General features: G+C 35.8%; 1 protein-coding gene across 1 annotated transcript in view; it reads left to right on the forward strand.

Moving 5' to 3' along the window:
- HELZ (helicase with zinc finger) overlaps window positions 1-16,611 on the forward strand; it is a 129,691-nt gene that overhangs the window by 81,212 nt on the left and 31,868 nt on the right. The window contains exons 16-21 of the mRNA XM_029284331.1: window positions 1,177-1,355; window positions 3,833-3,951; window positions 7,118-7,263; window positions 9,251-9,398; window positions 12,577-12,760; window positions 14,434-14,662. Coding sequence (XP_029140164.1) covers window positions 1,177-1,355; window positions 3,833-3,951; window positions 7,118-7,263; window positions 9,251-9,398; window positions 12,577-12,760; window positions 14,434-14,662 — 1,005 coding nt within the window. The remainder of the gene's footprint in view (window positions 1-1,176; window positions 1,356-3,832; window positions 3,952-7,117; window positions 7,264-9,250; window positions 9,399-12,576; window positions 12,761-14,433; window positions 14,663-16,611) is intronic.

The following is a 16,611-nucleotide window of genomic DNA, read 5'->3' on the forward strand; positions in this document are numbered from 1 at the left end:
ATCATAGAAATACTGGTTTTAATTCTATGTCTTGCACAGGAAGTAAATTACAAGGGTAAGGAATGGGACCTGGCTGTTTAATGGATTTTTCCACTGATATACTCAAGTTCAGCAAAAGAGCAAAATATAAATATTTTGCAAGTTGAATATAATTTGTAAAAGAGCATATAATGTCAAGTGCCCAGGAAATCAGGAGATTCAGGCAGTTCAAATGAGCCTAAAGAGTTATTTCAAGCTTAAGCTCTCTACAAGAATCTGATTAACTGGCCATTAAGGGAAATGAGTGGAAGATAAGAGAGGCACAGGGACTCGTGACACGTTTGACCCCTCCCTCGGGGTCAGCCTGGTCATCTCCTACATATAGATGGCTAAGACAATTGCAGTGAGTAGGAAGAGAAATCACAGTGATTAGTATCTGTAAAATAAAAAGTTTGAACTATTATTTGGTTCACAGGAATTCTGTTTTACGTAGGAATATCAACTCGAGCAGAATTCAGAGCAGTTCCTTGAAGACTGAATGTTCAAATCTGTTCATGGACAATGATAATAACATCGTGGAATTTTCCAGATAAAATTGAACGTAGTTTATAAGTGTCGGTCGTTTCAAAAATGAGGATGATAATACTGAACACAATCATCAACTGCTTTTATCAGTTATTAGGTCTATATAATGCTTCAGATTCTATCTCTAAAAATTGCTTGAGATTGCTTTCCTCAAAAAAGCAGGACTGGCTTATGGTATTTCAGATAGGTGCTGCTTTCCGGCTTCCACGTGCTCTCTTCCAGGAAGCCCTCTTTGGACATGGAATCTGACCTTTTGCACAATCCTAGCCATTGCCTCCTGCACTAATAACTTGACTCCAGTAACCTTCTGGTGGAAATAAAATATATATTGTTATTGAAGCTAATTAAGGCTAGGTAATCATATGTTTGCATAAATGTAACCTGCTGGACTCTGATGACCTGTGACGCAATCCTATTGGGGAGAGGGCTAACTAGTTTTACACTGCAAAATAATGCATATAATGTTGGAGAATTCAGTGTACAGTACATTCCTTTATAGTTTAAATATAGTTTATTTCAGTTTTGAAATAGTGCTCAAAAAGCAGGAGAAAAGTTTAAGAATTTGCTGCTGTAATATTTTGTCAAAAAATAAGATCTTTTCCTCTTTTCCAGGGTTTATTTCAGAAATCGTTGGGTAAAAACTGTCCACCCAGTTGTGCATCAATACTGTTTGATCTCAAGCACACATTCCACCTTTCAGATGCCCCAGAAAGAAGACATTCTTAAACATCGAGTAGTAGTGGTTACTTTGAATACTTCACAATATCTGTGTCAGCTAGATCTTGAGCCTGGTGAGATAATGTTTTATAAGGAATTATTACTGCTCCTTTCTTTTCAATACGTAGTTCTCGTGATTTTTTTCTACAAGAAGTGAAAGCTACAGTATTACAGATTTATTTTGTGTGACATTCTGTGTGAATGGAAAGCAGTGAGAAAGCAGAGATATATTAGCTCACTTTTTATCTACATAAAGTTATCTACATATTAATTTATATTTATGCATATCTTTATCGTGGATCTTACTTTTCTGTAAGTAAAAAAAGATACTGTTAGCAATTTGAAAATCAGCCAAATTCTGTCTCCTTCCCCGTAAATGACATAATATTTTAGGATTTAAAAGGGCTTGACATTAAATTGGTATGGCATAGATTAATTTCTCAGAAGCTGGGGAAGAGGGGGTTAATTAACAGACATGGGAGAAAAAAATAAGTGTGACTCCTACCTTTATTTTCAGTTAGTTTTCATGAACTTGGCACAGCTTTGATATTTTCAGAACATTTGACATCAAAAGTTCCACCTTAAGTGGAATTGACTGTAAAGCTGGCTCTCTATATCGATCTGGCTTAAGGATTTTCTTTAAGTGAACTGTGGGTGGTAAGAAGAGCTGGTACGATCTCCTTATGAATTATATTTAAATGTTAGATCTTTTATTATATATTTAATCTGTGGGCATTATGAAGAAAGTGGACAGATTTGCTCACTTCTCTATAGATTTTTACTAAGCCTTTTAATCGATTTTGTTTTTAACCAGGGTCTGAAGAGACCCAAATATTAACTAATTAGAATTATTCTGCATGTAAACTGCTCAAACTTAATTGTTTGAAGGAACATAAAAACAGTTGTAATAAATAATAAAATAATGAATATGTTCATGGGAAATAATCCATAAACTGTAAATATATTTATGTAGGAGTTTGTTTAAATTCTGTTCAACATTTCTTTGCTATAATATCAACACATATCTCTAATATATTCAATCTTATATATTTCTTGCCATATAATATGAATTTAAAAATGGCTTTCATATATATTTCCATCTGATCAAGAAAGTACTTCAGTGTTGTCTGATTTGCTCTAATATTTTTGCAGCAGTTCTACCTTCTTCACTTTTCCATACATGAGTAATGCTATTTTTTGTTAAAAAGATAATTCATTCAGATGTAATTAGATATTCAAAAGTACCTTGTTCGTAATAATAGTTGAAGTGCAATAAGCAGTTGAAATTTTAATTATATCTTTTAAGCTATTTTTCATTTGTTATGAATATCAGAGACAGTCTCTTCCAGACTGAAATTATCTGTTCTCTGAATGAATTTTTGTATACTTTAAAATATACTTTTGTATATTTTCTCTTTCTCTTCAAAAATCTTTGTTTCAAATTTTTAAATTTGAAAAGTGTTATTTTTCCCTAACTGGATTTTATTATTTATCTGTATATAAATTAATCTGACCTTTTTTAAACATACCTTGCATTCTGTTTTGACCTAGATTATTCCTAACAAGCATTCTATTGATCAAAAAATAACACACACACATGCGCGCGCACACACACACACACAATGTCAGGAAAAGAAAACTTGTCTAGGGAGTTAACAATTAAAAATTAAAAATGCAACATGTTATATATTTCATTTTAAGCCAGATAGCACCAGATTACAAAATCTGGTAAAATATCTGCTGGACATCATCAGAACTGAGAGATTAACAGGCAACATTCCAAAAGTATTCCAAAAGTATTCCAGCAGTAAGTGCAAACCTTTTAGCAGTCAAATAATCTGAAAATAGTCAAATAACCTGAAAGCAGTCAAATAATCTGAAAACCTAGAGTGAAATGTGGAATCTCTATAGATCACTGCAACTCTTTATCCTTTACCTCCAATATTAATGCACACCAAGTTTCTACAGGGGTATAGTTGGGATAGAGGACCGTCTAATTATGGGAAGATAGTCTTAAATATATATCTGTCTTTTAATTTCTAATGCTACATTCTCCCCTCTCCTGGTGCAATAATAAGGACAGTCACTTCCTTCCCAGAATAACAAGTCAAGATCTCCAATTGAAAACATTAGAAAAGAAAGCAGATGACAGAGAGTTCAGACAGAGATGACAGACATTATTCCCATATTCAATATCAACTTCTATCTCTCTAATATGTTTTCAGGGAAAGCAGAAACCAGTTCTCTTATAAATAATGTGTTTCATACATCTTGCCTTACTTCTTTGATACTTGAGTGTGGATGAAAAAAAGGAGTTATTAGGGGATATCTTTTGCTTGTCTAAATTTTTAACTTGTCATTGCCTCATAATAACAACACAAATATAACAAAATAACAAGAAATAAATATATTGACTTGAAATAGTTTATCAAAATTATCTTATCAGAGACTTTGTGTTGATTAGAGCCAAGACCGAACCTAAATATTTTCATAAGATTATCACAGCTTTCATTGCTTGCTATTTAATATTTTGTCCGTATCTGCTTTGTAGGGTTTTTTACACACATTCTGTTGGATGAAGCTGCACAGGCAATGGAGTGTGAGACTATTATGCCTTTAGCACTAGCAAATAAATATACAAGAATTGTCTTGGCTGGAGACCATATGCAGGTAATGATGTCTATTTCTGAAATCCCATTTTTTTTAAGAACACTAGCTCTGTTTGCGAATTATAAAGTGTAGAAGAAGGATTACATCAAGAATTATTTTGGTGTAGGATTTAAGAGAATGAAAGATAAATCAGGAAGTGCTTAGCTTAAAATCCTGCTATAGGTTTTTAGTTCAAAACTGTACTAAAAGCAATTGACAGGAATATAGTGACTTGCTAGACTCACTATAACTTGCCTCTATATTTAGATAAGGTAGGATAATATTCTATATTCTATAAGTGATAAAAGGAATACAGTGGTAGATATACGTTTTAACAGAAGGTTGAAACACAAACATTAAAATCTGGATCCAAGTGTGGAATCCATACTTGTGATTGTCTATGGAGATTCTTCATCATCCAGGTCATGATTGTCCTGTTTCAGTTCTTCAGAAGCTTCTTGGATGAGAAGTGAAACATCTTAAAGGAAAAACAAAGTCCAGTTGTCTTTTGAAACAAATCACCTTTGGGACATGTTCGTGATTACTTACATGGTGGTGAATATCTTATCCAGATTGCAAGAGTTGCAGGATCCAATCTGGGTCATTCAACAAGGCCAGAGGTTTAATCTTCTTAGTCTTCCACGGGCTCCAGCACAAGTCCAAAAGCTCTGATGACTAAATCTCTGGTCCCGGTGACCGACCCGGGTTGGATCCTGCACATGTATATTTGCCTTCATTCGTGAGATTGTAAGAGTTTTTTTTTCATCCTAAGCAGTCCCATAGAAAGAAAACTTTTAAAAATAAAATATTTGTTGCTTAACATTAGTAATAAAGGCTGGAGATAAATAATAAATAAATGTAAATGCTAAATCCTGTACTTCCCTTAGAAAAAGCAGCAAAAAACTACTCTTTCATCATGATTAGTGTGTCAGTGGCTACTGGAGGAAAGCTAGCCCAATGAAGGAGATTATATAAAAGAATAAAAAGTTTTTATTCAAAGCAAAAGATATAAATGCAGATGTAAATTCAGCATTTTATCTCCTCTTTGTTAATTACTGTTACTTAACAGTAGGTTTAGAGGTAGACAGTGGTCTGGTGGAAAATGGGCAGATTCCATTTTAAGTACAGGTCTTTTCTGACTTTCCAATGATTTCCTTCTAAACTACTTTTCCTCCTTGACTCTACTCACAATCTGAATGATGCTTGTTTTCCCACAGCTTCTGTTATCCCACCTCTGCTATTGTGGCAACTGGCAACCAGTTCAGGTCTTTCAGTACAGCATTACATAATCCCTTTTATTTGCATAGGTTAGTAATCCCATGAACATTTTGCATCAACTCCAAATTCCACAAGCATTTCAAGGATGACCCCACACACCCCAAGTTGCATTAGTTGTAATTAACGTGTGGATAATCATCCTGAGTCCAGTCAGTTCAGGAAGAGGCATAGCTGACACACTAGATGTAATTGTGGGAAAGGCAGACATTCTACCGACTTACCAATGGTGAATTAGTGACAATCGAGTAAGAACCAATCCCCGACATCAAGCCTTCTTTAGCATGGGAAAATGCATATCTCATGTAATATGGCATTGATTTATGTCCCAGTGGAACAGTCCTACATGCACCAATCTCATTAGCCCTGCTTACTAGATGCTTGCCCTTCCTGGCTGATTAAATCAGTATTCTTGGGATCTGCAAGTTGAAATTTTTATGGACAGTAGTGTGAAAAATATCTCGGCCCATAGTAAAATCTCTCCTTATTATGCAAGACATAACCTCTGTTAACTGTTTTGGTCTCAGAATCACATAAGAGAAAATACTGTAATACAGTTATTAAGCTAACAAGTGACAGTCAAAACTAAAATCGCTACCTAAAAGTGAGATTCGGTAAGATTTAAATAGAAAAGAGGAGTTGGTATCAAAGAGCCAATCTACAAAAAATAGTAGAAGAGAAAATATGGATAATAATCTTTAATAATCTTTAAAAAGGAAAAAAATAGTATATGTAAACAAGACTAGAAGCCCTTTTGAATGGAGCAAGAAACGGTTTAGCTATCATGAGAAAAAAAAGTGTCACAGAAGAATAAATCATAATTATTTCGGTGAAAGTTAGAGAGAAAGTACTGGGGATAAGACTTTTATCACATTTAGAATGACAGTAATATAAAACGCAATAGAAATTTTATAAAGAAAAGGCTTTTAGAGCTGTTAAAGCATTTATTTTGGACTGGGAAAAGTTCGGAGAAATAATTTGAGCTAAAACACATACAGATCATTACTAGAGGAGGGGAAAAAAAGAGAATGAAAGGCAGAGAGATAATCCTAAGTGTCTCTACAGGGAAAAAACTGTGTAGATTAAGAGGATGTAATTATATCTAAAAAAGTTTTTCTCAGCATGATTATCTGTATATCCAGTCAATGACATCTAAATCAGTGTTTCTCAACCTTGACAATTTTAAGGCATGTGGACTTCAACTCCCAGAATTCCACAGCCAGCATTGCTGGCTGTGGAATTCTGGGAGTTGAAGTCCACATGCCTTAAAATTGTCAAGGTTGAGAAACACTGATCTAAATTGACTAGAAATTCTTTATTACATTCATCTGATTACCAGTTTGTGCATGTGATGAAGTTTGTACAATAATTAAGATGTTGGTCTAGGAGCAGGTTCTCGCCACCTCAGTCATGAAAACTCACTTTATGATTTGGACCAGTTACTTCCTCAGTCCAACCTGCGGCATGAGGTTGCTATGGGAGGAGTAAAGACTTTTTGCTACCTTGAGCACCTGAAAAAAGCTATCATGTCAGTTTGATGAATAAAAAAATAAATACACTCAAGCTTAAGAAAGTTTATGACATCCTTCCCCCATAGGCACTATATAATTCTATGATTTAGAGTTTTTTTCTTAGCAAGGTTTGTGAAAAACATTGCTTGGGTTAAGCAGAGCTTTCCCACACAATACTTAACAAATGTATGTGTGTGTGTATACACACACATACACATACTGCGTGTATATAGTATGTGTGTGTAAACTATTTAATATATTGTTCTTTTTCCCCCTGACTGTACATACATTTACTAATACCATTTTTTGAGGTTGGTCATTAGTTTTTCTATTGAGATAATGTTCTACACAAATATTCAGTTATAAAATAATATCTTTCTTTTGATTTTTCTCGGTTACAGCTTAGTCCTTTTGTGTACAGTGAATTTGCCAGAGAAAGAAATCTTCATGTTTCACTACTTGATCGTCTTTATGAACATTGCCCTGCAGAATTTCCATGCAGGATCTTGCTGTGTGAGAACTATCGCTCCCATGAAGCTATCATCAAGTAGGTGTGAACTTTTTCACTGTATCACACTCTGCTTGGCTGGTACAAGTGTCTAACAGAAGCTTTTGCCATTACACTCCCCAATTAGTTGAAAAGAGATGTGTAAATAACCTACCACTATTATTAGCATAATAAGACTACTGGGTTTTTTTATATTGGAAATAAGTAAGAATACTGCATTATTTTGAGATTTAGTAGAATGGCCTACTTGGGTTTTTTAATTGTGGTTTATGCCACCATAGCCTGTAATTTGTTGTAATATTAAAGTCAATCTTTCTCCAATATTACATAAGCAGACCTTTATTTTTACAGTGAAACTTGACTATGTTGCCCTTACATTAACAATATTGAATACAGTTTGTGTGACATTGCAGAGACCAAACGCAGGACAATATTTTGCAGTATATAAACTGGAAATGCATAAAATTTGTACTTCCACTTGTATTTCAAGTTCTTTTGCAATGTAAAAATGTTAATTCTTGCTAGAACGATTACAGTAGAACCACCTGATTATGTGTAACAGCAGAATAGCCAAATTGGTTAGATAATTTTCAAGTATGCGGGCTTGTTTGCTGGATTGAAGACTTCTATTACATGCTGACCTCGGTACTTGTTCAGTTTGATGTGGTCCAGTTGAGAAGCAGAATCTTTACTATGCTATTAGTACAGGGGTGTCACACTGGCAGTGTCAAACTGGTGGCCCACGGGCCAGATGCATCAGGCGTAGGCCATGTCTACCCCAGCTCTGCAAAGGCAAAAAAACGTCATGATACATCATGATACGTCACGTGACACGATTGATTTTGACAGCCGTGTATCAGTATAAACTGGTAAAACAAGGCAATGTGAAAGCAGTTATCTAGCAAATCAGTTCTTGGCGTTTTTGAATCTAAATTGATGTTTGAAATGATAATCGTGGTCTAGGAATAGAAACATTAATGCAGGAAATGAGAAAATGCAGATGTTCAGACAAAATGGCAAAATTTATTGGTTAATTATCTGTGCAAAATTGACAGAGAAATGACATTGTATGCTACATAAATTGCATCGAGAGATATCATGGATGCATTTTAAAGATGGGATCTTTGTGCCTCTGCAGGTTTTCCACATACAGCTTCAGAAAGTCACTACTGCTGATGTTACACCACCACCATTATTATTAAATAATAGCGTGTAAATAAGAATTTATATCTTGATGGCTAAATTAGAGGAGGGTCTCCCTTCCCATTTGATAGTAAAGGAGAATTTCATATTTTATATGGTACTTCTGTGCGCAGAGATTTTTAGGAATAGCTCTATTAACATAAAATTTCATAAATGGTCTCAGAAATATAATAGGCACACTGTACTATATTGTCCAGAATAAATACAGTTTTTTTTCTTAAAAGTGATTTTTAAAATGAACACTTGTGCTTTAAGAGTTTATTCTTTGAGCAAGCACAGGGCATGCGAAAAACAAAAAATATCCATATAGGTTATTTTCTATGAGATTTTGTTTTTAAAAAAACAATGCAAGCAATCATCTGTATTGTAACAAATAGTCCCAAATAGTTGCTTATAAAATGTTACCCTTTCCTATTGTCATCTTGGTGTTTTCCAGAAATGTTAGAGCTGTAGTTTCTAGACTTCCTAGCTACTGAGCATGGTGATGGCAAATTCTAGGAATGGTGATCTCAATATCTCTGTAGAGTATCAGACTGAAGAAGATAGAATTAATCAAAACATAATTAAATCTCCAAATGATGCTAAAATCAGTGTACGTGCTGAGGCATTCATTCACAGCTTCTGTGCATTGCTATATATTCACATAAAAACATATTGAAGTTGTAAAACTGTGTCTGATTCACAGGTCAAAGCAATAACAAGCAGAATGTTTACATAACGGTTCTCTTTGGCCTGAATATTGCTGGTTCCTGCCTATCCAGCTTCAGCCCTTATATGATATTTCTACATTTCTTTCTTTATTTTTTGTTTCTCTCCATTGCAGTTATACTTCTGAGCTTTTTTATGAGGGCAAATTGATGGCCAGTGGAAAACAGCCTGCACACAAAGATTTTTATCCTCTGACATTCTTCACTGCACGAGGAGAAGATGTGCAAGAAAAGAACAGTACTGCTTTTTACAACAATGCAGAGGTAGTTGATTTGACTTCAGTTAACTGTTTTTGTGATTATAATATTTTTTTAACAATGCTAATTTGGACATCAAGAGCACTTGGCTTAAACAAGAAGTTCTTTAAAAATAGCCTTACACTCCTGATTGTGAGCTTGCCGCTGTCCAATTGCCATCTCCAACTGAGTATTGATTTGGCTGTCCCATGCTAATGTAGAAGTCAATGGCACGTTCCCATGATTGACTAATTTGAAGTATATATGTAAAGAAGCCACCATATCTGCTTGTAGATATCAACCTCTTTTTTTTTTAAAGCCAAGACCCATAAATTATCCACGTCTTAAATGAAATTGCTATGTTTGGTTCTACATAGAAATTCGGCCTGATTGGTTCCTCCAATTTTGTGATAAAATGCTTCTGCAAGTGTGAAGATTTCATTAAAAATTGTTGTTTACTGTTCATAGTTTATGGCAAAACTAAACAAAAAATCTTTGGTTTTTTTTAAAAAAACACCACGATTCCATTGTGCAATTAGAACAGAGTTGGGCATTTTTTTAAAAAAGATTATGCATTATAAAGTAAGGAGGATTATGTTCCCTTGAAAGTAATATGTTAGAGTCAGAGATGATGTAATTTAACCAAGTAGTAGATAACAATCCCCCTTTCCTTTTTTTCTCCAAATAGAAGTCAGGAATAGCTTAACCTTCAAAAAGTATAAATACTTTGTTTTAGAAGGTTTTTGACATTAATCCCCAAATTGCATGAAATTAGTCCAGGGACCATAGGTTGATGGCCTGTGAGCTAGAATGGCTTTATCAAAAGATGAAAAAGTTATCTCTAGAATGCCACCCCCATTAATTCTTTCTTTCTCCATCTTTCATTTAAGCTGAAGCACCCCCTCTTCTCCTTTTAAAATACTTCTTAATTTCACAATTTGAAATATGGAGATAGTTAGGCTGTTTAAAGACAAAATGAACAGTGGATTAATTCTCTTCCAAATGAGTTCTGGTCTCTGGAACAACTTGCCTAGTGCATTGATTCTCAATCTTAATATTTGCACCAGTTTCCCTATTTATAGTCTCTTACTGCTTTGCAAGCTGCTTCATGTGCTCTCTTACCAGAAATATGCATGAGAGCAATTCAGGAATAACACCGAGAGAGAAGAGATAAAAAGATGATTTCTTTCTTGTAAGATCATTTTAGCGGCTGTATCAACCCACCCAATATGGGCATCCTCCAGATCCGTAGACAGAGTTCAGAAATTTAGCAGTGGTCATTCTCATGGAAGTCTACATATTTGGAAAGTGTCCAGGTTTTGAATGTGAGGAATAGCATGGAAAAGGGGACTCATTTGATCGGTGTTTACATTTCCAATATAACTACAATGCTAGTAGCTATGTCTCAATGTATGCTTTTACGAAATGATTTGAGAATTTAATTTTTAGTGTCCTGTCTTCCAGAAAAAGACAGGTATTTCCTTCTCACAGTTATTGCGATGTTGGCTATAAAACCATTTTTCTATTACTATTCTAGGTATTCCAGAAAGAGAGAATGGAAAATTCATGATTAGATGTAAATCATCTTAATAAATATTTAGGTTCTGGACATTCCATATGTAGTTGCTTTATTCGTAGATAGAATTGATTCACCAAGGCTACTATATGGCTTTAAAAGATATATTCATGCATAAGACAGTCTGAAAGGACATTTATATACAATACTTCGGCTTCTTTATCATTTTTTGCTATATTCCTAGAATATTTGCCAGGAGTAAACAAGACACATTTCTGTTCAATTTAGCCACTTTGTATTATCAGAACAAATCCTGAGGAAGTGTTTTGTGAGCTGTTATAACATCAGTAGCAGTACATCTTCCCTCATTCTTCATTAAAATTACTCCTTTTTTGAGTCTGAAAAAGAGACAACAAGCCCCTGTCCACGTGATCTTGGATTCAGTAGCCCTCAAGGCATTCTTAGAGAAATGGTATAATGGGTTTCTCCATAAAATGAGAGAAACAAAACAATTTTCTATTCTCCTTTGTTTAACTCCTGATTATGTGCTGTGAGCTGGGAGAAAGGAGTGGTGAACACTTAAATCATGGTGTCAAGAAAACTGCATGATGCAGTCACCAGGAATTATATCTGCTTTAAGGACATCTGCATCTTTTATGTGTATTCAGTGGCTCCTGGCGCCTCTTCTTGTTCATAGTCACAATAGATAATCATAGAAATGTGTGATTATCACAGGTTAGATAGCTCTGCTCTGAATAATTTGAATAATGATCCTGATTGGTGGTGGTTAGGGGTTTACACAAAAATTGGAATCAAGCTTTTATGTATTTTGAAGTTGGTTTAATTACAGTAGAAGAGTAGGCTTCAACTGAAAGACTAAAGGAAAGTTTGCAACAGTGAACTTAACAGTTAATACCGTCCTTTTTTTTTGTCTGATATCAGACAAAATCAACCCACTTTTCCATTATTATTGTTGTCGCTGTTGTTATTATTATGTAACTTGTCACACAGCTAAGCAGATGTTTAGACTGGATTTGGCATTTTTATCCAACTACAGGTAGTCCTTGACTTACAACAATTCATTTAGTGACTATTCAGAGTTACAACTATATTGAAAAAATGACTTATGATCATTTTTCACACTTCAGACTGTTACAGTACCTGCAACCACAGTTGCATCCCCCTAACATTTGTGTTGCACAAGTTCTTAAAGTGGAAAGTAATTTATCCGATTCTTAAAATATATATTTATTTCCCTGGTGGAACAGTAAACTCATTTTATAATGCATGCTATTTAATATTTCAGATAATAATGTTGAATAAATAAAATTCTGTAATGAAATATATAAAATGATTGTTGTTGATATTCATTAAGGTTTCCGCTGAGGGTTAGGGTTTTGTTCCTTACTGATTGTAGGGGTCTTTTTGATTGTATATATAAGGCAATTATGGATGTGGTGAAAATAATGAATAATTGAAGGGACATGTTTACAGATTATAAAAGTCATGCCAGTGTCATGCAGGGGATGCTGCAGTTAAATGAATATTTTTGAAAAGACTTAGATAATATGCTGGTGCTAAAACTGGCTTCTGCTAAAACCTGCATTGCTTTTCATCCAAGAATATAATGCAAAACTTATACCAACAAAAAAGCTAGCAATTTCCTGAGCATGATTTTCCCCTTTTAAGGTATTTGAAGTAGTTGAACGTGTTGAAGAATTGAGGAGGAAGTGGCCGGTAGCCTGGGGAAAGTTGGATGATGGCAGCATAGGTGTTGTAACACCATATGCTGATCAAGTGTTCCGGATTCGGGCAGAGCTTCGGAAAAAAAGATTGTCTGATGTCAATGTTGAAAGAGTGTTAAATGTTCAGGGTAAGTAATACATGGTTTGATTTGATTGGGTGCCATAAAGTCAGGGTCAGCTTTTAGTGACCACATAGATAATACATACCTTTGACTAAAGCAGTGATGGCAAACCTTTTAGAGACCGAGTGCCCAAAAACCGCCTCACCCCTGCCCCATCCCGCATCTCCTCCCGCAGGGCCACCCACCATCTCCACGGCCTGCTACAGCAGATCGCTCAGGTGGCCCAGCAGTGTTATGGCAGCCACACCCTCTGTCCGCACCCCGCAGCATCATTTGTACACGATGGGGCATGAGGGCGGAGTCTTGTCCCTGCTGCCCAGCTGCCATGTCCTTGGCTGCGCTGCTCCACACAGGCTGTGCCCAGGGTGATTCTCCTCCGGGGGGGCTGCTGGTGAGGAGGGGGCCACGGGGGGTGGCGGGGGTGGGGCAATGGCGTGCGTGCCCACAGAGTGGGCTCTGAGTGCCGCCTCTGGCACCCGTGCCATAGGTTCACCACCACTGGACTAGAGGAATCTAGCTTGGAGTTGGAATTGCCTTAAAGTACTGTATAACAGGGAATTTAAATTTATTTTTTTAAATCTTTTAAAACTCATGGGATATCCTTTGAGACAAGGCTCTAGCAATATTCAATAGATGTAATCATTAAAATGTTCAGCAACAGTTAATATATCAAGTTGGAAAAGAATATAGTTGAGCTCTGCAAAAGGATTCTATGTGGAAACAGATTATGAAAAACAAATACCAAATCAAAGCTGATAATAGACCACTACACGTTTAATTTTAGTAAAATTATGAAATAGTAAAGGTCTTAATTTTTGTTTCTTGTTTTTACAGGAAAGTTGCTTTTCTTCCTGTTTTTCTTCCTTTGATGGATTCAAATAGAATCTAGAGTTTTTAATGGTTCTTAGAACTCATGAAAAAAAATTAAGGATGCTTAATTCTTAGATTCAAACTTCATTTACATACCTTTTCACCCAAGAATATAACACATATGTACATAGCTTTTTCTTAGCCTTATTAAGATACATGCTTGTCTCCCATCGATCTATATTTTCTTATTCCCTTATTTAGTTAACTTTTTTTTCAGGTTTACTCTTAAGCCACTTGATTTTCCCAGTAATTCCCCATTTCTACTCTTCTTTGTAAATTTAATCTTTGTTATCTTCCATTTGTAAGGATATAAGCAAATAGAAAATTACTTCCACTGGTACCTCTAAAGTTAATAAACTACAGTAGTAAAATTAAAGGAAAAGTTCCCAACAGATGCAATTTTGGTATGTACAGTGTATGACTGTACAGTTGCTATCTATCTATCTATCTATCTATCTATCTATCTATCTATCATCTATCATCTATCTATCCACACACACATATATTGTGTGTGTGTATGTAAAAATATGGCACACTGCATGAATGTTTATAAGCAACAGAAATTAACAGCACCGAAGATGTCAATGATTAAGCAGAATTAATATTAATACCAAAGCAAATAATGTTATCTGTAATTATTCTAGAATATTTATTTTCTAATTATTGAAGCAGAAATATTTTCAAGTGAACAATAGTTATTCACTTGCCAGACACTGATGTAAAAAGTCAATACATGTAGTTATGTGGTAATGTTTCTAGCAAAAAAAAAAAAAGGAGGCTAACAGTATCCCATACTCTTCCTTCTTCAGGAAAGCAGTTTCGAGTGTTGTTTCTCAGCACAGTACGAACCCGGCACACTTGCAAACACAAACAAACAGCGATGAAACGGAAAGAACATTTATTGGAAGATTCAACAGAGGACTTAGATTATGGTTTTCTGTCCAATTACAAACTTCTCAACACAGCCATTACAAGAGCACAGTCCCTAGTAGCTGTGGTGGGCGATCCAATTGCTTTATGTTCCATTGGAAGATGCAGGTACAACCAATATGTGGTATGACCAAATAATAAATCATAACGATGAAAGGCTTACTGTGTTTTTAATAATGGATTCTCATTCTTGCTCTGCTTCACCCAGGTGGAGTATTTAGATGGGGGCTGTTTAACTCTGGCAACTTTAAGACTTGTGGACTTCAATTCTTAGAATTCCCCAGCCAGCATGGGAAAGTTGAAATCTGGGAGTTGAAATCCACAAGTTTTAAGGTTGTCATGGGTGGACATGCCTACCTTAGACTTTCTCTCGCACTTTGAGATAGATGTGAGCTTTAGGGGGAAATACTATCCATGTCTCCCTACAAACTATCTGTAATGCATGTCTTGTGTTTAATTTCGCCATCATTTATCATTTCATTTTATTTAAATCTACAGTATATTATATTAACAGAATCTACAACTGATACCCGTTTCCCTGAAAATAAGACCCAGGTCTTATTTTCAGGGGGGGTGTCTTTTGCACTCACGGCAGCGACACCAACAGCCCCGCCCACTTCTTTTGCGGCCGAAGGAGCAACTTCATTCTGCAGCTGAGAATGGAGCTCCAGCCTGCATTTCGCAGTCAGAGGCCTTTCCAGAAGGCCTCTACAGCCGAGAATTGAGCTACGGATTGAATCCATAGCTTGGTTCTCAGCTGCAGAGGCCTTCTGGAAAGACCTCTGACTGCGAAATGCAGGCCAAGGGACGCTGCAGAAGAAGTGGGCCGACAAGGAGAGGCAGGTGTCGATTCATGGGAGGCCTGATAAATGGGTTTGGGGCGCATGGGGCAGGTCCACCCCCCACCCCTGCTCTAGCTTGATTTTTAGGTGTGTGCCTCACCCCAAAACGAGGTCTTATTTTGGGGATAGGTCTTATATTAGGCTCATCCCCCCAAAATCAAGCTAGGGCTTATTTTCGGGGTAGGTCTTACTTTTGGGAAAACACGGTAGTAGACTATGAAGATTTCTTGCAATAGGTTCAAGTTAGCAACATGGTTGTTGGACATTTTGCTGATTATATTTCATGTGTAAAGGGGAAAACAAGGCCTATCTACAAAGGAATCATATAGTCAAATTTTCTCTTAATGTTACAGCTAAAGATGGAAATGTATTGTAATGCTCCCTCATGAAGAGGTTTTCATGCTCATAAACAAAATACAAAAAATAATTTAAGGCTTTCCAGGATGTTAGTTTTATTTATTAATAGTGTATTCCTTTAAATGTATATTTGTATCAGTTTTATTCCTTTTTCAAATTATAATTATAATAAATGGAGGAAGGGAGAAATCTTTAGAAACTTTGCTAGGGGAAAGCAGAGTTTTATGGAAATGTGAATAAATGCCAGTCTAGTTCTCAGATTTAAAATTGAAATAGATTAGGATATACTGAAAGCAAGAACAGGACTGAGTTAGATACAATCTTCTGTATTTTTGTCACTGGTGAAAGTATGTGCTGTTACATTTATATAATTGTTATAATAGCAATGGGCAAAACTAGATACTTTAATCTTTTCTGGTTTCCTTGTTGATAATATAAACTTGGAAGTTTGAAGTGGATAATTTTGTAATCTATTTTCAGTCTATATTTTTTGATATTTTAAAAATGTTATAGTATGATAATTTGGTTTTAGCAGAAATTTAATATTGTCACCTTGCTAGTTATATTAGGTATATACCAGGGGTAGGCAACCCAAAACACTCAAAGAGCCACTTGGACCCATTTCCCACCAAAAACAAAACACTGGGAGCCGCAAAACCCAGCGTCCTGGGGAGACTGAGTGCAGCCACATGTTTGCTGGATCCGTGCCCCTCCTGGCTGGTGCTGGCGGCCCGGGAGGGTACACGAGCCTGGCTTCAGGGAATTATCAACGCTTCTTTGGGGGAGGGTGCCTTTCCCACGGCCCTTAAAGAGGCGGTGGTGAGGCCCCTTCTTAAGAAGCCTTCCTTGAACCCAGAT

Source organism: Protobothrops mucrosquamatus, unplaced genomic scaffold (assembly GCF_001527695.2).
Source record: "Protobothrops mucrosquamatus isolate PMUCROS unplaced genomic scaffold, P.Mucros_1.0 scaffold539, whole genome shotgun sequence".
In the NCBI taxonomy this organism is placed as follows: domain Eukaryota; kingdom Metazoa; phylum Chordata; class Lepidosauria; order Squamata; family Viperidae; genus Protobothrops; species Protobothrops mucrosquamatus.